This window comes from Callorhinchus milii, unplaced genomic scaffold, assembly GCF_018977255.1.
Source record: "Callorhinchus milii isolate IMCB2004 unplaced genomic scaffold, IMCB_Cmil_1.0 Scaffold3, whole genome shotgun sequence".
Lineage (NCBI taxonomy): Eukaryota > Metazoa > Chordata > Chondrichthyes > Chimaeriformes > Callorhinchidae > Callorhinchus > Callorhinchus milii.
This window is the reverse complement of record NW_024704744.1, coordinates 80,408,276-80,428,733: the sequence shown is the minus strand read 5'-3', so window position 1 is coordinate 80,428,733 and position 20,458 is coordinate 80,408,276. Positions and strand designations below refer to the sequence as shown.

At 44.5% G+C, this 20,458-nt stretch overlaps 1 protein-coding gene across 3 annotated transcripts in view; it reads left to right on the top strand.

The window, feature by feature from the left end:
• Positions 1 to 896: 896 nt before the first annotated feature.
• The window catches only part of aftpha (aftiphilin a), a 37,183-nt gene continuing 17,621 nt past the window's right edge, over positions 897 to 20,458 (top strand). For 2 of the 3 annotated variants that reach the window (XM_042332932.1, XM_042332930.1), the window contains exons 1-2: positions 897 to 1,072; positions 11,941 to 13,917. In XM_042332932.1, coding sequence (XP_042188866.1) covers positions 11,971 to 13,917 — 1,947 coding nt within the window. In that variant the 5' untranslated portion in view covers positions 897 to 1,072; positions 11,941 to 11,970. Of the gene's footprint in view, positions 1,073 to 4,053; positions 4,119 to 11,940; positions 13,918 to 20,458 lie in introns of those variants that run through there. The other variant, XM_042332931.1, reaches the window with a different exon arrangement.

The window sequence follows — 20,458 nt, the reverse complement described above, 5'->3', positions numbered from 1 at the left end:
GGGGAGGAGAGGGGAGAGAGGAGGAGGGGGAGAGGAGGAAGGGAGAGCAGGAAAAGGGGAGAGCAGAAGGAGAGGAGGAGGGGAGAGCATCAGGAGGAGGAGAGGAGGAGGAGGAAGGGAGAGGAGAAGGAGAGGAGGAAGAAGGGAGAGAAGGGAGAGCAGGAGGAAGGGAGAGGAGGAGGAAGGGAGAGGAGGAGGAAGGGAGAGGAGGAAGAGAGAGGAGGAGGAGGAAGAGAGAGAAGGAGGAGAGAGGAGGAGGAGGAGAGAGAAGGAGGAGGGGAGAGGAGGAAGAGAGAGAAGGAGGGGAGAGGAGGAGGAGGGAGAGAGAGAAGGAGGGGAGAGCAGGAGGAGGGGAGAGCAGGAGGAGGGAGAGAGAGAAGGGAGGGAGAGCAGGAGAAGGGGAGAGCAGGAGGAGAGGAGAGGAGGAAGAGAGAGAAGGAGGGGAGAACAGGAGGAGGGAGAGAGAGGAGGGGAGAGCAGGAGGAGGGAGAGAGAGAAGGGAGGGAGAGCAGGAGAAGGGGAGAGCAGGAGGAGGGGAGAGCAGGAGAGAGAGAGAAGGGAGGGAGAGCAGGAGAAGGGGAGAGCAGGAGGAGGGGAGAGGAGGAAGAGAGAGAAGGAGGGGAGAACAGGAGGAGGGAGAGAGAGAAGGAGGGGAGAGCAGGAGGAGGGGAGAGGAGGGGAGAGCAGGAGGAGGGGAGAGGAGGGGAGAACAGGAGGAGGGAGAGAGAGAAGGAGGGGAGAGCAGGAGGAGGGGAGAGGAGGGGAGAGCAGGAGGAGGGGAGAGGAGGGAGAACAGGAGGAGGGAGAGAGAGAAGGAGGGGAGAGCAGGAGGAGGGGAGAGGAGGAGGGAGGGCGAGCAGGAGGAGGGGAAGGAGGGAGGAGGGGAGAGCAGGAGGAGGGGAGGAGGAGAGAGGGAGAGGAGGAGGGGAGGGCGGGGCGGAGCTGTGGTGAGTGACGGCGGCAGAGGTGACATCAACAGCTCGGCCAGAGAAGAGGAACATGACGGGGCCTCGGCCTCGGCCCCGCTGCCCCGCGCCCTGAGAGCCCGAGCGGCCGGAACCGCCATCCCGAGGTGAGAGACTGAGCGGGATTCCCGGGGGGGAGGAGGGGAGGGGAGAGGAGGGGAGGGGGTGCGCCATGGACTCGGCTCAAGTTCACCCCCGGGCCCGAGAGGAGGGCAGTGAGGACCGGTCGGCACAGAGCCCCGGGCCCGGCCCCGGCCCCGGGGAGAGGGTGAGGTGCTGTCCGGCCTCCGGCTCCAACGCTGAGGGGATGGCGGTGACTGACTTGGCTTTTCCTTCTCGGGGCCTAACACAGCCTCGGCTCCCGCTCCCCCCCCCCCCGTGTGTGTGTGTGTGTGTGTGTGAAGGCTATTCGGGCCCTGTCACTGGGACACCCGCCCCGCGGGCTAACGGCTTCTCTCACCCGGAGCTGCTGTTTCCCGGCCCGGGGGAGACTTTCAGAGCTGCCCGGGGGGTGGGGGTGGGGGAGGGGAGGGGAGGGTGGGGGGGGGGAGTGGGGGGAGTGGAGGCTTTATCTGGAGCTTTGTTGTTGAAGAAATGAGACTGTGTGGGTGACCCTGACTTTGGGGTGTGTGTGTGTGTGGGTGCTGTTGGTTTGGGGGTGTGTGTGTGGGTGCTGTTGGTTTGGGGGGTGTGTGTGTGGGTGCTGTTGGTTTGGGGTGTGTGTGTGGGTGCTGTTGGTTTGGGGTGTGTGTGTGTGGGTGCTGTTGGTTTGGGGGGGTGTGTGGGTGCTGTTGGTTTGGGGGGTGTGTGGGTGCTGTTGGTTTGGGGGGTGTGTGTGCGGGTGCTGTTGGTTTGGGGGGTGTGTGTGTGTGGGTGCTGTTGGTTTGGGGTGTGTGTGTGTGTGGGTGCTGTTGGTTTGGGGTGTGTGTGTGTGGGTGCTGTTGGTTTGGGGTGTGTGTGTGGGTGCTGTTGGTTTGGGGGGTGTGTGGTGCTGTTGGCTTGGGGTGTGTGTGGGTGCTGTTGGCTGTGGGATTTGTGTGTGTGTGTTGGTGCTGTTGGCTTGAGGTGGGTGTGTGGGTGCTGTTGGCTTGGGGTGTGTGTGTGTGTGCTGTTGGCTTGGGTGGGTGTGTGGGTGCTGTTGGTTGGGGTGGTGTGTGGGTGCTGTTGGCTTGGGGTGTGGTGTGTGGGTGCTGTTGGCTTGGGGGTGTGTGTGTGGGTGCTGTTGGCTTGGGGTGTGTGTGTGGGTGCTGTTGGCTTGGGGTGTGTGTGGGTGCTGTTGGCTTGGGGTGTGTGTGGGTGCTGTTGGCTTGGGGTGTGTGTGGGTGCTGTTGGCTTGGGGTGGGTGTGGGTGCTGTTGGCTTGGGGTGTGTGTGTGTGCTGTTGGCTTGGGGTGTGTGTGTGGGTGCTGTTGGCTTGGGGTGGGTGTGGGTGCTGTTGGCTTGGGGTGGGTGTGGGTGCTGTTGGCTTGGGGTGGTGTGGTGGGTGCTGTTGGCTTGGGGTGGGTGTGGGTGCTGTTGGCTTGGGTTGGGTGTGGGTGCTGTTGGCTTGGGGTGGGTGTGGGTGCTGTTGGCTTGGGGTGGGTGTGGGTGCTGTTGGCTTGGGGTGTGGTGTGGGTGCTGTTGGCTTGGGGTGGGTGTGGGTGCTGTTGGCTTGGGGTGGGTGTGGGTGCTGTTGGCTTGGGGTGGGTGTGGGTGCTGTTGGCTTGGGGTGGGTGTGGGTGCTGTTGGCTTGGGGTGGGTGTGGGTGCTGTTGGCTTGGGGTGGGTGTGGGTGCTGTTGGCTTGGGGTGGGTGTGGGTGCTGTTGGCTTGGGGTGGGTGTGTGTGCTGTTGGCTTGGGGTGTGTGTGTGTGTGGGTGCTGTTGGCTGTGGGATATGTGTGTGTGGGGATGCTGTTGGCTTGAGGTGGCTGTGTGTGTGGGTGCTGTTGGTTTAGGGGGTGTGTGGGTGCTGTTGGCTTGGGGTGTGTGTGTACGTGCACGCGTGCGCCGTTGGCTGGGGGGGGGGGGGGCGCATGCGCTGTTGGCTTGGGAGGGGTGTGCGCGTGCGCCGTCGGCTTGGGGGGGGTGTGAGCGTGTGCGCTGTTGGTTTGGGTGTGTGTGTGCGTGTGCGCCGTTGGCTTGGGGGGGCTGTGTGCGCGTGCACCGTTGGCCTGGGGTGTGTGCTTGCTGTTGGCTTGGGGTGTGTGTGTGTGTGTGTATACCATTGGCTTGGGGTGTGGGTGTGTATGTGTGTGCCTGCCATTGGCTTGAGGGGTGTGTGTATGTGTGCCATTTGCATGAGGCATCTGTGTGTGTGTGTGTGCACACATGCGCGCAGTAGGTTTGGATGTCTGTGTGCGTGGGGTACTGCTGTTTTGGGTTGTATGTGTGTGGGGGTCTTGTGCTGTTAGGCTTGGAGTCGGTGGGCTCCACTTAAAACAACTGCGGTCCCCTCCTTTTTCCCCCCCTTTGTATATCTCCTTGTTGTGATCCTGGGAAGCACCTTTGCTTCCGATGCAGGCCACCAAATGAATGTATAAAACACAATCCTACAAAATACAAAATTACATTTGTATAGCACCTTCCACGTCGGGAAGACGTCCCAAAGTGCTATTTATATTCTCTATAAATAAGATGTTTACTTGGAAGAACTGACCTTTTTCAATGTGCCCAGCTCCCAGAGGGTTAAAGAAATTTACGTTATACTTCTATTACATTTACCTTAGCAATTCTGAGAATGTGTTTTTCAAAAAAAAAAACTCTAAAAAAATCAATAATATAACCAAAGACACACTTAATTCGTTCGGTACAATTATGAGTAGGAAGAAGACATTTAATATTGACAATTGTTTCCTTGATGCATATCAAAGGTTTTTGAGGCCACTATATGACTTGCCCTGATAGTATACCAATGATTTAAGAGCTTTCTTAAACCGATACAAAATGCTTTTTGTAATCTGGTTGTAATGACACTTTGGTGAAGACGGTTTTTTTCTTCATAGAAGTGAATTCTACTTTGTGCACCTGTCCTTTCTTTACTTATGCCTTGACTTTACAAACAAGAGTAGCAAATAAAATTGCACTTTTACATTTTCTTTTTAATCTGTGCTTCTCTTTGCCAGTGGAAAAGAGAACACCCTGCAAGTAATTGAAAAGTGGCCTAAAAGTTTCCATGGTAATTATTGTTTGCCCCTATTTTTCCCCTGCACCCATTAATTGTTCACAACTTTGTTTTTTCCTCTTGGAATTCTCTACTGAGCCTCCATGTTGTCCTGTTTAAAATTAGAAGAGTGTGGGTTAGTCAGCATGAAAAGTGCTTCAATACAAGAAGCTAGAGTTTCTTTTTATATTGTCCTCTATTCTTCAGCAGCTTGGCTTTATTACAGTATTGTGTTACTCCAATTTGAATAAGCAGTGGGAGGTGACGATCACCAGAGGCATTTATGGGATCCTCTCCAGTTTGTACATGCTTCTAGAAAGAAGAAAGAAATGCAGACACCCTTTCCTTACTTATATAGTCCTGTACTGCCCAGATGTGAATATTCAACCAGTCCATCTCACAATTGATTTAGTTTGGAGGATGTGAGGAATTTATTGCCATTATAAAGCCAGTAAGGACAGCTAATGAAGCCACATGCTATCTGTGACAGTTTTAATAAGAGGTTTAGTAACCTTTCATTTTAGACTTAAGAAAACTCCTCTTGCTAGCCCGAACAGGTACCAGTGCAGAGTTGCACACTTTGTTTTAATCCAGGTTTTTAATTTTATTGATTTAGTTGAGGAAAGGTTAAGCTATGTGCATCTTAAAGAGGTTTGGAAAATACTACTGGAAGGGTGACAGAGAAATGTTGTAATAGATTTGAATGAGATTAATTACATTGCTTATTTTGAGGTGAAGTGAGAAAAATGAGGGAAATGCAGTAACTCCTTTTGAATTGGTTTGTGAACCAGTTGAATTTGGCTATACTGTATAACTAATAATAATAATAATCCTTGCATTTGATATAGTGCTTTTCACGTCGGGAGGACGTCCCAAAGCACTTCACAGAACACACTGTAAAGTGAATTGACTGTATATTTGTGGGCGAACGCGGCAGCCAATTGCGCACAGCAATGTCCCACACACAGTCGTAGATTGAAAATGACCAATTTATTATTGTGTTTGGTTTTGGAGGGATTATTATTAGGCTCTGTGTGGAGTAAGGAAACTTGCCGAAGGTTTCGCCCTCTGCCTGGAATTGAACTCAGGTCTCTCACTTGCAAAGCGAGTGCTCTAACCACTGAGCTACAGGACTCCAGAACAAATAGGGTTAACCTAAAGCAGTGGGATTGTGACGTAAGGCTGATTAATCATTATTCTTAGTAAGATCATAATTGTAGTGGAAGAGTTTGAAAATGGACATAAAACGTGCCTTGCTCTGTGTAACTATTACTCATATTTACTAATCTGGGAGGGTATTAGACTCTTACCATTGCTACAGTATTGAGGGATAGCCCTCAATTGATTCACATAGATTGTAAGCATGGAAACAGGCCATTCGGGCCAACTAGTGGAGTCCTATAGCTCAATGGTTAGAGCATTCGCCTTGCAAGCGAGAGACCTGGATTCGATTCCTGGCAGGGTGAAATGTTGAGCAAATTTCCTTACTCCACACGCCTCTGGTTACCTAGCAGTAAATAAGAACCCGGTTGTTAGTCAATTGGTGGATTGCTTTTCCGGGGGTAATAATTCCTTTTTAAAAAAAATTAATTGGTCATTTCAGTCCGCAACTGATTGTGGGACACTGCTGTGTACAATTGGCTGCCGTGTTTTGCCCACAAATATACAGTCAATTCACTTTACAGTATATTCTGTGAAGTACTTTGAGATGTCTTGAAAACGTAATAAGGTGCTACATCAATGCAAGAATTATTATTATTATTATCATTATACTCCACACGAGTCTCCACTATCTCCTTACTCTCTCTCCTACTCCCTCCCAGTTGGCTGTTTGGCCACAAAACACAGTCACTGCATTTCACAGTGACCTGAACGGCACTATACCAAATGTAAGTATTTCCTCCAAATGACCTCAGCATCTCTGCAATACAACTTCCCAGTTGTGTTTTCCATGTGACTGTATACGTGTGAGAATTCTTTCTCTTTCCCCGCCCAAAATGCTTACCTCATCAAAATCTGGAGCTATCATTGGTGATGCCAAGGTTACAGTAGCACTATGACCAACTGAGCTGAGCATAAAGTACCTCTTTCTGTACCTGTTGTCTGATTAGTTTCCTATGGTTTTGTCTTTGTTGGTGATATTTCGGGTTGCAGCTGGAACAATTTTTCTTGTCTGTAGTCCTGATATATACATAGAAAACCTAATGAGCAATGTAAAAAAAATGGAATTTTATACAGTAACATTTAAAAATATTATTTTCAATTTCACTTTCACAATATAGCCAATCAGCAGTGTTCTATTCCTGTATTATCAGATCAAATGCTGTTGGAACACACTTGCAATTTATGTGGCTAGTATACAGGGCAGGCCAGTCATAATGTGGAGGTCTGTGATGAAGTTTTCAGGCCTTGGATTATAAATGAGTGCAAAAAGATGTCCAACTTCCAGGTTAAGTCGCAGCTTTCTTATTTTCCTCTGTGCTGCACACGTGCGCTATACACAAGAGATGCCACTGATGTCACTTCCTTTGCAAAGTGAGATCAGCGGCGCTTTCTGTGTATGTGTAGAGTGCAAAAAGTGACATTAGCAGTGACCTGGCGAGCAATTCTGTAGCACAGGGGGGCAATATAATTGGATTACCCTATACGATGTAGCTGTGTACCTGGTTAAAGTTTAGTTTCATATTCTTCCGATGTGAAAGCGCTATACAAATGTAATTTCGTTGTTGATGATGATGATGTACCAACATCCATTTCCCATCCTCCATTAATGCTTCATCCATCATTATTGGTTCGTCAGTTGTCTTAGTTGATAACATTCGCCTCTGGGTCAAATGTTATGGTCTCAACCCAAAGTTGTGGTTTCCCTCCGCTTAGCAGCTGCCTGTTCCATGTCCCCCGTCCGGCCTGCCCCACCATTGGCGGTCAGGCCTTCAGCCTCTCTGCCCCCACCCTCTGGAACTCCATTGCACATTCTCTTCGCCTCGCTCCCTCCCTTGCCTCCTTCAAGGCACGCCTCAAGACCCTCCTCTTCGACCTTACCTTTGGCCACCCTCCTACCCAACCCTCCCTGCCCTCCACCCTCTCTGATCTCAACCCCTCTGCCCTGCTCGGGTCCTAATCCCTGACTGTTCAACACCTTGGGACATCCTCCCGATGTAAAAGGCGTTTTTACAAATGTAATTTTGTATTGTATGTTGGGACTTAAGTTGTTGTCCTTTGGATAACATGTTAAACAAAGGTCCTATTTGGCTGTTCAGTTTTGTATTAAAAATCCCATGGCGCTATTGCAAAAGAGAAGAAAACTTCAAGTGGTGTCCAGGCCTCAAATTCTGAATCAGTCATTCACCTTACAGATTCTTTTTTTCTTTAACTTCTTGAGAGCAGTCACAGGTTGGTTCCCTGCTTTGTGCTCATGTGAGTAAACTGGGCAGTCTGCACCTACAACGGGAAGTGATGACCTGAAAGTAGAGCTGGTGAACCTATATATTTTATATTGCAGACTTGTTCTGAAGTGCAGTATATTTGTACCACCCCATAGTACTGCGTTATAATAGGGTCATGCTGTACTTTTCTTGTGCGTCAGATGAATACTGCAATCTTTATTGCATGTTTTTTTTCATTGGAAATTTTCTCTTCTATCCTGGCGACTTAAATTTGTTTCTTTTACTGTATGTTTTTTTCAGATGGCAGTCCATTATTCATACTCGTTCTCAGGGTTCTATGTTCATTGAGTTGTAGCAGACTGTTCAACTGCAGGGGCATTGGAGTCCTGTCATCACCTGTCGTTCAAATATATGCACCTTCTAGTGAAAGCTCTTCATAGTGATCTGATCTGTGCATGCTGGCAACCTCCTTTTCCCTAACTGGGCAACAATAAGTGAAGTTGCATTGCAGCATCCCAGCTGCTGCCTGGCTAAGACCTAGATTTGAACTTGTAATAAGAAGAGAAAAAAAATAGGAGCAGGAGTAGGCCATGTGGCCCCTCTAGCTTGCCCCGCCATTTAATAAGATCATGGCTGATCTTCTAACCTAATCCCATTTACCTGCCCTATCCCCATATCCCTTAAACCCTTTAGTTTTTAAAAATCTATCAATCTCAGTCTTGAATATGTTCAATGACTGAGCATCCACAGCCTTCTGGGGTAGAGAATTCCATAAATTCACTATCCTCTAAGTGAAGAAATGTTTTGTAATGTTTTTAAAGTAATGTTTGTCTGTATGCCTAGTACTGTTACCTATACCCACTAGGCCATAGGCCAATCTTAAAATTGATTCTACTTTTCTGTACCTATTCTGTATCCAGCAACTAAACCCATGGAACATAGACATGGAATAGAAAAGGGGAGCAGTGAAATCACCTCTGTACCTTGAATCTGAGCAAGGGATATTCATTCAATATTAGAGAAATTATATTTACTGCAAGGGTGACGTATGTGAGAATGGAATGTCGGAATTGAGCCAGCCCTCTGCGGCGGTCTTGGTAGCCCGGTTCCTGATCCAGATGGGTCCGCAGTATTCCAGGGCACTGTTGATGACTTTTAGGATGACTTTTACTTTTAGGATGGCCCTTGTGCTTGACACTTAAAGCCGTTTTGAATTACAAAGCAGTTTGGATTTAACAATTACATTCTAAGAATACTATCCTAAAATATACCAATATAAAAATTGAATATTTTACTAATTAACCTAACTAATATTAATGACCATTTTATTTTTAAAAAGGTCTTCTCCATTTTATGTTCTCGATTATTAATATTTTTTGATGTAACACCTTTCACATTGTCTTGAAGCACTTCATAGAATATATTGTAAAGTGTTTTGAGTGTGCAAATGCGGTAGCTAATTTGCACACAGCAACGTCCCACAAAGAGCCATGAAATCAATGACCAATGACCAATCAATCAATTTTATTTGGGGGATTGTTGGCTTGGACACGGGGAGAAACTTTATTCTTTTGAATCGTGCTATGATATCTTTATGTCTTCCTGAACAGGCAGATGGGACCTCAATTTAACACCTCCAGTAAAGCAGTATTCCCCCAAAATTGCTTCATGTAAAGGGTAGTAAGTTGTGGAACTCACTGCCTGAAGTGGTAGTTGAATCAAATAGTGTAGATTCATTCCAGAGGAAGCTAGACCTTCACTTTAGGGAGAGTGGAACAGAGGGATATAGGAGAAGGTAAGGAATGGACGAAAATTCGTGTGGAGTATAAACACCAGCATGGATTTGTTAGGCCAAGTGGCCTGTTTCCATCCTGTACATTCTTTGTAAATCTTCACCCAACCTAATCAAACCTACTTTTCTCATTCAGAGACAAGTAGACTTTTCCAGTATTTCAGGTTTTTAATTCATTGATATTTTTAGCCCCATTCTTCTTGCCGTCAGATATCTTCCATATCCAATAACAGGGCATGCCAAAAGGAGGGCATTTGTCTCCTATTTTTGTAACGTTTTGTTTTCCACATTTATTCCGCATTGTTCTTCAATTAAGTAATGTATCAGATTTTCATTTTCACATGCTTAACCAAAACACAAATGTATCAACTGTTAGCATTTGTGGCAAATGATTGACTGAGTGGATGGTCTCTATGAACTTTGTTGAAAGTATAGGTAACTGAAGCTATGTGCAGCTGACAGCAGGATCAGTGACGCAAGATGTCTTTCCCCTCAGAGATGAGATGCTCCCCCTAATGCGGGCATTCCACCTAATAGCCTTAACCAGAACTGACAAACTGCAGGAAGCTCAGGGACTTAAAACGAATGAATGCAAGGTTGTTACATTTCTGCCCTAACCAGCTTTCTACTTTGCTGTCATGATCTGCTTGGGGGAGATTGTATGTTTGTTTGTATTCATTTGGCTTTAGTCTACTTCTTTCGTTTCCTGTGAGACTTTCTGGCAATGTGCTACATCAAAATAATTAATAACAAATTATCAACTAGGAAACTTGAACTTTCTTTGGCAACTCATCGCATTGAAATGTTTTCAAAGCCTATTTGCTGTCAAATGTAGTGACTGTTTTTGTAGATGCATTCACCAGCAGCAAGATCCCATAAACAGTCATGAGGTGAAGGAGCAACTTGTCTGGAGGATTGTTGGCCTGACACCAAGAGAAGGTCATTTTTCTTTTTGAGAGAGTGTTTTGGGCCATTCCACATCTGCCTGAATAGGCCCTCAGTTTAATATTTCTTCTGAAATATGCCACCTCTGAGAATACAGAACTCCCCAGTACTGCTCTCGTGTATCAGCCTCGGCTACAAGATCGTGTCCTACTGTGGCGCTTGAATCCACAACTTTCCGACCCCTAGGCGAGAGTGTTGCTAAGGTGACTTAGTCACTGAAGTACAGTTGTAGAATTTCTCCTGAAATGTTTTGAAATTGTGTCCTTGAAGTGATGTTAATTTGCCAGTTATACTTGAACCTACCCATTGAACATATCCAATATGATGGCAAGGCAGTTTGTGCCACAGAGTGATTGTGATGCAAGTTCCTGAACCTATGCCATCAGTGGAAGAGGCTGAGCATGAGCTTGGCACCACAGGAAGAAGGAACATTTTGAGGGCTGCCTTCTCTCTCTCTGCAACTCGTATAGCTCCCTTCAGGTTAGAAAGGCGTCCCAGGACGCTGAAATGGTGAGGCGGAGAATGATCCGTTAGCAAGCAGACTCGAGAACAGATTACGGGTATGAATTTGGAGGAAGGGAATGAAGGACAGCAAAGCTACTGCGAGTTATCACCTGTAGTGTTCAGAACAAACTTTCTCTACTTGATAAGGGAATATAAAATAATAGGAAGAAGTTGTTTCCATTGATGGGGAGTTGGTGATTAGGGGACATAGTTATGAGACTCACAAGAAAGTGAGTCACCCAAAGAGTTGTTGGGATGTGGAACACTCTGCTGAGTAAGGTGGTGGAGGTGGAATTCATTGTACCTTTCAAGAAGGAAGTAGACAGGTATATGAAAGAGAAGGGCTTAAAGGGGTATGGAGATGAGGTAGGCGGTGGGATTGAATTGATCTTGCTCTGTGAGCCAGTGCAGACTTCATGGCCTGATTGGCCTCCTCCTGCAGTGTAGATTTTCCTTTCTATAAAAGGTGCTGTATCAAATGCAAGGATTATTCTAATTTTTTGTGCAAGTGGAAATTCAGCAGTTTTCTTGACAACAACATTCAGTCTATCACAATGTCTAACCCCCTTGTGAATCTTAAAAATTGATACTTCATTTAATTATTCTGTTTCAAATTCTTCCCTTTGATAATTGTAAGCTACCAATGACTTGCAGAGCACTGCAACTGGATAGTTTTACAAACTGATCTTTAACCAAAACCAAAGTATTGATTTGTAATTGTTGTGAATCTATATATTCCAGTGGAAAATTGTCAGTGCTGTATTAACAGTATTGTTCTTTACATAGGAAATTGAAGAGTGAATGATGATGATAATAATAACGATCCTTGCATTCGATATAGTGCCTTATCATGCTGATGAGATGTCTCAAAGCGCTTCACAGAATATATTGTAAAGTGTAGTGACTATTTTGTGGGCTAAACGTAGCAGTGCCCCCCAAAAGCGATCTGCCAATCAACTGGTTAAACCAGGTTCCTACTTACTGGAAGGTAAACAGAGACATGTAGAGTAAGGAAACTTGACTAAGATATCACCCTGCCTGGGAATCAAACCCAGGTCCTCTCGTTAGCGAGGTAACTGCTCTAACCACCACGCTACAAAACTTCACAAATTATAGGAACATATCCATACTCTATTAGTTGCTGATAAGAAATTTGAAATTCAAATTTGAAATGCCGTTTATCTTGAGATCCATTTTTTTTATTTTACAGTTGTGACTTGACTGACAAAGGAGAAACACCATGGAGCCGGAAGTCATTAGGATTTACTCCTCTTCACCACCCCCACTAGATGATGGAAATGGATTTGAGGAAGATGATGAATTTGGTGAATTTGGTGGCTTTTCGGGTACCTCCAGCCTTGGTTTTACTGACGACTTTGATTCAAAACATCACCCTGAGAATTCTATGCCTCAAAACCATTTTGTGCCTGGTCATGAATACTCCACGGATGCGGATGGGTTTGCTGACTTGCCTACAGTGTCTATCGGCACTAGCAAAGATGTAACGCAACACAAATTATCAAAGAGTGTGTTTGATGCACCGAAAGAAGAAACAAAGGAATCTATAAAAGAGCCTGGACTTGACAGCCTGACTAAGGACAATGTTAGTAGAAAAAACATGGAACCAGAGAAACCAGAGGAGTGCTGCAACGGTAGCAAGACCCACACTGAGATTTTAACAAATGGCTACCCAACATTAGATTCTATAAATCCTCAGGAAACAAAAGATATTGACAGCATCAGTGGCTTAAAGGAACAACGAGCTAGAAGTGTTCATAGCACTGAACTCTCGGACTCCACACCTAGCCCAACTGAGGACTTTGCTGAGTTTTCTGCATTTTCCAAAACTGAAGAGTCTGTTCATCTGTCTGAAGAAAATCCTAGCAAATTTCCACTTCATGTTAAAACGTCACAGAGAACAGAGCATCATATTGGTAAGTGTTCACATTTTGGAAAGTTCACAGATATGCAGTTCAGTCCAAGTGTTGTGATGGATAGTGATGAAGTGAATGTTGTACAACAGACAACAGAAGGTACATTTGCTGCTTTAAATTGTAAAAATGGGAAAAGTGCAAGTACAGATGTAAACCACACCAAGTGCCACTCCTCTGGATTTACTGCTGCAGTTGATACAGACATTTCTAACGGTAAGTGGAATTCCTCAGAATCAACAGGATACATTGAAACTGGGCAACAAAGTTCTCAACAGTCAGTTCATGAAGCTTTGGACACAGTAAAAGAAAACCACACCACAGGTTCTATTGAGACAGACCCAAACCCACATGAATTGGAAAGTAAGAGACCAGATGCACCTGAGCCAGTTTTGGAAACATGTACCAGTGACCAGGAAATGTTTGGTGATTTTGCAGAGAGTCTTGTATCTAGCGAGTCTGGAGTTAAACAAGAACATACAAGCTTTCAAGAAAATGCATCTGCTGATACAGGGAGGACAGAGTTTGTTAATTTGGAAAGCAACTGTTTAGCACATGGTGATGTTATGACTTCTTTTGGGCCAGTGTCCTCTTCTGATGCTGTAGAGGATGGTCTTGGCACATTCGATGTGCATCCTGTGGAGCTTGATGACAACAATACTTCCAAATTGTCTGTAGAACCATTAGCTAAGGTTCAGGAAATGGATGTCAAAGACGAGTTTGGTGACTTTAGTGGTATGAACAGTAATGATGCACAAGCGTTTGAGAACTCAACCGAATCTCGAGCAGTGAATGAAGTTACACTAGAAGGGAGTGAGCCTGATGCTTCTCGTGAAAATGAAAACCAGTTTGATGATCGTGAAACAGTCACCACAACTGTAAAGACTGATGATGATGATGACGACTTTGGAGATTTTGGTTCTATCCAGGAACCTAAAGTTGGGACTGAATTTGCATCATTCAAAAGTGATGCAACATTTTCAGACTTCAGCTCATCAGCTGGTGAACCAGGTACAGAATGGAATGCTTTTGGCGAGACAGTGGGTGAAAGTACATCGTGGGCGGCTTTTGGTGAAGATCAAGTTGCTGATGCATATAATAATGGGGCCAGTGAGATCAGCAGGACAGAACCTGCCCTTTCTGGTGGCACACAGTTGACTGGCGGGTGGACAAATACTACACCAGCTGAATCTAGTGAAGGATCAGCCAGTATTAAGGATACGAGTCCCTTTGAAGAAACTGCACCAATGTCACAAGTAAGTGTGGCGTCTTTTAGCTATTTGATGCAAGCCACAATGTGTATTATTGGCATAGATAGATAAGACAACCTTGACAACCAATGCCTAATACTTTCCGGAATTAGGTAAGCAGGATGTGTCCCTCCAGGGAGAGAGTGTACGTTCCATTCCAACAATCTAACTCTGGGATTTCCATGTGTAGGTGGGATACATGGAATTCTCAGTTTAGTTTGGATAATCTTGAGCATGGTGATGGGTTGCTGCATGTGTCAGACACTCCAGTGACCAAAAAAGGCACTTTCCTGAAATTTTCTGGGACCTATACTTGACCCCCTGAGGATTTTCAATGAGTCATTGAGATTGTAGCCTGATTTAACCTACTCCCACAATGTTTGCCTAATATCAGCCTAGCTCAGTTGGTAGCCTGAATAACTTTGAGCTTATATTCCTGTCTGTTCAAGTGGTTTTTAAAAAATGTCATTGAAGTATTTTGGGGAAAAAAAAATTCCTTTGTAGATATTCTTTTCATTCGAGTTCAAGATCCGCATTCTCATTTTTAAATTCGTCCAGGGCCTTAACCCACCCTACCTCTGACTTATAAAACCTTACCAACCTCTCTGCTCGCCCATCCTGCCTACTCCACCATTGGTGGTTGGACCTTAAGCCCTTCTGCCCCCCTCTCTGGAACTCCGACCAATTCAGACTGTTAGCACCTTGGGAAGTTCTCCCGATGTGAAAGTCGTGATATACATACAAGTTGTTGTTAGTTGTTGTATTCTGGCCAACAATCCCCCAGATACAATTATTTGTACACTTCATGGCTGTGGCAAATTGGATGCTGTATTTGCATGCATCTATAGTCACCACAATGTGATGGACCGCTATATCAAATGCAAATATTATTTATTATTATACCGAAGTAGTACAGAACTACTCTTGAAAGCACCTTACCAAACTGGTGTGAGCACCGTTTTGTGCTGGCTCAATACCAATGTATATTTTATGATAAATTCCTTTGAGTTGTGGAGATCTGCAGTGAAAACCGCGCACTAAATTAATTCACTGAATCAAGTGCAATTGTCTAAACATGGAAACTGCTTGCTCTATGTCCGGGAACAGAGGATGGGTTTAAAGGACTTTAAACCTTGTCCTTTAGATGACCTGAATAGCCTCAGTATGCTTGTATAGTGCAGTTAGCCTTACATTAATAATTAATTATTCAGACATAAAACTGTTTGATAGGCCACATTTATTTGACTTTTTTCTAGACTATAATGAACAATCTGATCTGTCTTCCTATCATCACAGTGTTGAGCCATTTCAACGTTGGAGCTAAACATCACCTAAGTCTGGTGGTGTTTAAATTTTAACCCCCAAAATTAAATTTTAAAACTTAAGCTATGGTCAAACACAGATCTTAAATTTAATGTAGTCACTGAGCCCCTACTGCAGCTGTTGCCTACAATTATGGACACATTATGGTACGTTCTGAATATGTTTTTTGTTCACCTGTTCTTAAAAAAAACAATTGTACTACAAGTTTTTTCTTCTTCCCATTTCCTCTCCTGGACATCATGCGGTTATGGTTCCTTGAATAATGAGTTTCCATTGGTGCCTCATCCAAATAACCATTCTTCTCATATGAACCTGGACAGTGAGTGTCTTGTGGCTATGTGACTTTAGTGGCCAGTCTCGCTGAGCTCCAGTAATCCTCTGTTCCAGTGAGGATCATTAGATTATGACGGTGAGAGGAGATCCTGTCCAATTTTTTCATTTCTTTAGTCCAGCAGCAGCAACAGCAACAACAACTTGGATTTAAATAGTGCCCTCCATGCCAGATGGCGTCTCCGAGCGCTTTACAGTTTCGGATCCCGGGACCAAGGGAGGGGGAGGAAAGTGACCAAAGGTGTGGTCGAAAAGAAAGATCTTCAGCAGAGACCTGAAAATGGGAAGGGAGGGAACGAGACGAAGGGAGTGAGGAAGGTAGTTCCAGAGCCTTGGGGCATAGTGGCTGAAGGCACAGCCACCGAGGGTGGAGTGGAGGACTCGGGGGACAAGGAGGAGGCCAGACCCAGCAATGTTGAAGCCAAGCACTGCCCCTCCCCAGGACTGCATTGTGAAAACAACTGACTAAATAGGCAATGCCACCTGCAATAACTAGTGTTCCTCTTGACTGGGATGGGTGGTGCTGCTATCAGAAATGTTGGTTAATTCTACCTCTTAGTAGTACAATGTAGAAGGTGCTATAAAAATGAGAGTTGCACACCATCATGTTTACTTCACCATCAGGTTCCGGTAGAGCATTGGCTAGAATAGTGGTGGAAGAAAACCATTTTTTAAAATTAGTTTCCACTTTGCGTACATCAGCAAAGCACGAATGTAGGCATTATTAGTAGTGGAAATAGTGTTACTTTCTGTTTGATGTCACAGTTGCTTCTGTTGAATTCCTTCCTGTTTGGAAGACATTTCGACCTCTATTTATTCTTGAGTTATTTACTGTTTTTTCGCTTTAAAAAAATCTACGTCTGCAAATTTGGTTAATAGCACTCTTGCTTTGGGTCACAATATTGTAGGGTGTAATTCCCATCGAAGTGCATGAACTCATTATGTAGGATGACACTCAGTGAAGGAGTACTGCATTGTGGATTTGCAGCTGTTCAGATGGCACTTGTAAGTCATAGTCTGTTTGCTTGTTCTGATATTTTCAGAATGCTATTTCAAAGAATAGAGAGTTCTAATGTCCTGTCCAATGCTCTTCCCTCAGGAAATAACCAATGTATTTTGGGATGTATTTTGCTCCCATTGGTCTTTGTGGGATGCTGCTGGCACAGGCTAGTGGATGAATTTACTATTGCGCACTACACTTGAAAATAACTCATTGTGTGAGGCCTTCTGGCCAACAGTCCCCAGATAAAATTGGTCATTTGCTTCATGGCTGTTTGTGGGACACTGCTTTCTCCAAATTGGCTGCCATGTTTTCCCCCAGAATATACTCTCTCTCACTTTAGTGGTATATCTTATGAAGTACTTTAGGATGTTGTCCTGATGTGTTTAATAATTTTCACTAGAACATACTTGGATAAGAATCGCCAGATCCAAGGTCATTCACTTTGATCTGCTCAATGTGCTTTCATCCATCGCCAAATTTTCTATTTCTCACCCAAACAATCCTCCCTGATCTCTGATGCATGAGATTGCCTTTGTACTAAATTGTTTTGTACTGCGTTCTTGGTGCATTGAAGTTGTCCAAATGTACTTCATGCAGTACCTCAACAGCTGCATAAAGAGGCAAGGTGAAGAAGTAATATGACTGATCTACAATTTTAAGCCATTTAAAGGTAACCTTTGTGAGAGCAGTCTGTCTTCACGCAAAGGTGTGGCGATTTATAAACGGATTCCTAACTAAGGAATCCGAGGAGAATGTCCTTAGAAACCGGCTTTCACAGATCGCACATTATCAGAGTTCTGTCAGGCTGGTGTGGCATACTTCTAGATACCATACCATATTAAAGTCACATTGAAAATCTTCACACGTTTGAGTGATGCATTGGAGACTGATCAGACAACTGACTCGAATCATTCTGAGATTTGTGAGCTTTAATTTACAAAGGGAGGTTTAAATAATTGATTTACTTTTTTTTAAAAATTGAGGTGCAATGTGTTCCCATGGTAAAATATATCAGTAATGTAGGTGTAAGTAGATTAATTTATGTTAAGCTGTGGAAACTGAAGAATTGTGTTCCTATGGAGTAGATATTTGGTGTAGAATCCCAACAAAATAAGTTAATACAATAATTTCTGCTTTGTTAGAAGAACCAATATGTAATATATAAAAAAAACTTGAACGAGTCCAAGCACATAGAGCTGGATAACTCTTGCAAAATTGCTGGCCAGAGACTGGGGGTTTTACTTGGTTCATAGAGATGTACAATGTGCAGTTGTAGCACATCATTTGTTCATGTTATCGTTTATATTTAGACCGTTGTGATTTTGTTTTGGGATACCTGTGAAGAAATAGCCTGCATCCTAGGGTTTTAAAAGAGGTGGCTGCAGAAATAGTGGATGCATTGTTTTTGATCTTCCAGAATTCCCTGGATTCTGGAACAGTTCCTGTTGATTGGAAGATCGCAAACGTAACGCCGCTATTTAAGAAAGTGGGAGAGAAAAAATGGGGAACAACAGACCAATTAGCCTAACATCGGTGATAGGGAAAATTCTACAGTCTATAATTAGGGACGTCGTCGTGGGGCACTTAGAAAGTCATAATATGATTAGGCAGAACCAACACGGTTTTATAAAAGGGAAGCCTTGTTTAACAAATCTTTTAGAATTTTTTAAAGAGGTAACTAGCAGGTTAGATAGGGGGGTAACCAGTGGATATAGTGTACTTAGATTTTCAGAAGGCATTTGACAAGATGCCATATAAAAGCTTGTTACAAGGGTAATATATTAGCATGGATCGAAGAATGATTAACAGGCAGAAAAGATAGAGTAGGGATAAACAGGTCCTTCTCAGATTGCCAGGTTGTAACTAGTGGAGTGCCGCAAAGATCAGTGCTTGGGCCTCAACTGTTTACAGTCTACATCAATAACTTAGATAAGGAAATAGAGGTTAATGTGTCGAAATTCGCAGGCGATACAAAGCTAGGTGGGAAAGTAAGCTGTGAGGAGGACACAAGGAGGATGCCGAGGGATATAGACAGGTTAAGTGAGTGGATAAGAAGGCGGCAGATAGAGTATAATGTGGGGAAGCATGAAGTTATTCACCTAGGTAGAAAAAAATAGAAAAACAGATTATTTTCTAGAGGGGGAGAGACTAGATAATGTTAGTGTTCAGAGGGATTTGGGTGTCCTTGTATACCAATCACAGAAAGTCAGTATGCAGGTGCAACAAGCAATTAGGAAGGCTAATAGCATGTTAGCATATATTGCAAAGGGGTTAGAGTACAAGAGTACGGAAGTCTTACTGCAATAGGAATATTGTGTGCAATTTTGGTCTCCTTATCTAAGAAAGGATACACTCGTCTTAGAGGGGTTGCAACGTAGGTTCACTAGGCTGGTTCCTGGGATGAGGGGTTTGACCTACGAGGAGAGTTTGAGTAGACTAGGGCTATATTCTCTAGAATATAGAAGAATTAGAGGTGATCTTATAGAAACCTATAAGATTTGTAAGGGTCTTGACAGGGTAGATAGTGTGAGACTGTTTCCCCTGGTTGGAGAATCTATAACTAGGGATCATAGTCTCAGGATTAAAGGTTAGCTCTTTAGAACTGAGTTGAAAAAACATTTCTTCACTCAGAGGGTAGTGAATTTATGGAATTCTCTACCCCAGAAGGCTGTGGATGCTCAGTCCTTGAACATATTCAAGACTGAAATTGATAGATTTTTAAAAACTAAAGGGATTAGATATGGGGATAGGACAGGTAAATGAAATTAGGTGAGAAGATCAGCCATGATCTTATTAAATGGTGGGGTAGGTGTGATGGGCCGAATGGCCTACTCCTGCTCCTATTTCTTATGTTCTTAAATTGGTAATAAGTAAATCTTGATTTTTGCCCTGATGATCTTTTCCTCAGATCATCCACCTTTTATAGCTGAGAGGATGGGCAAACCACTCCCTGCTCTTTGCCAATGCTCCCTTAAACTTCCCTTGTTTTTCTGTCCATTTTGCCCTACTTTCATTGGGATAGGTGTTTGGCCTTCATAGTGGTCACACTTCAAAAAGAACTTCTCTGAGAGGGACGGACATCCTATGTCTCTTTATTCTCCGCTGCAATGGATAATAAAATAATCTCCCACTCATTTTTCCTTATTGGCAACATGTGTTCTTGTGTTGACCTTCTTGCGTTCAGGATTAAAAACATTTGCATCAATTTCCAGAAATGAATATAGCTAAAATGACATTATACTTTATAATGTGTTGAATACATGAATTTCAAAAGCCAGAATTGTTTGCGTTACAGTGATGCATACATAGTGGAATCCACTTTAACCGGACGCTGGTTAACCCCCAAATTGGATGAAACACCCGCCTCCAATTCATTTGTGTTCGTACCTGTTTTAAATCTGCCTGTTCAATTTGGATGAAAATCCGGTCCGGGCAAAATGCCGTGCTGGCCGCTGCTGAATGTACTCACTCGTGCCTTCTGAGTCACAAGCGGCTCCAGGATGGAGATGGGAGGAGTCAAATTGCGATTGACTGCGGTCTCTGGCTACTCACAAGCGGCTCTGCGGGGGCAGTGACTGCATCTGGTGGATGGGGAGGGGACCGATTTGCGGCGGTTCCGAAGTGACTCCTCCCAGAGCTGCCGCTAATTGGTCCCCATCCCATCTAATGCGAATGTCAATAGAGCAGGAGAGGCGGCGGGAAGAGAAAGGTAAGAATCTCGATCACCGGGTGCCAGGTAAATGGTCAAAACTGACCCGATGTGTCCGGCTAAAGGGGATTCCACTGTATGTGACTGTTTACTCAACTTCCCTTCTCCTTACCACCTCCCCATGCTTCATGCAATATTTCTTCTCTGCCCCCACCCTTTGGAATTCCATATCACAGTCCCTT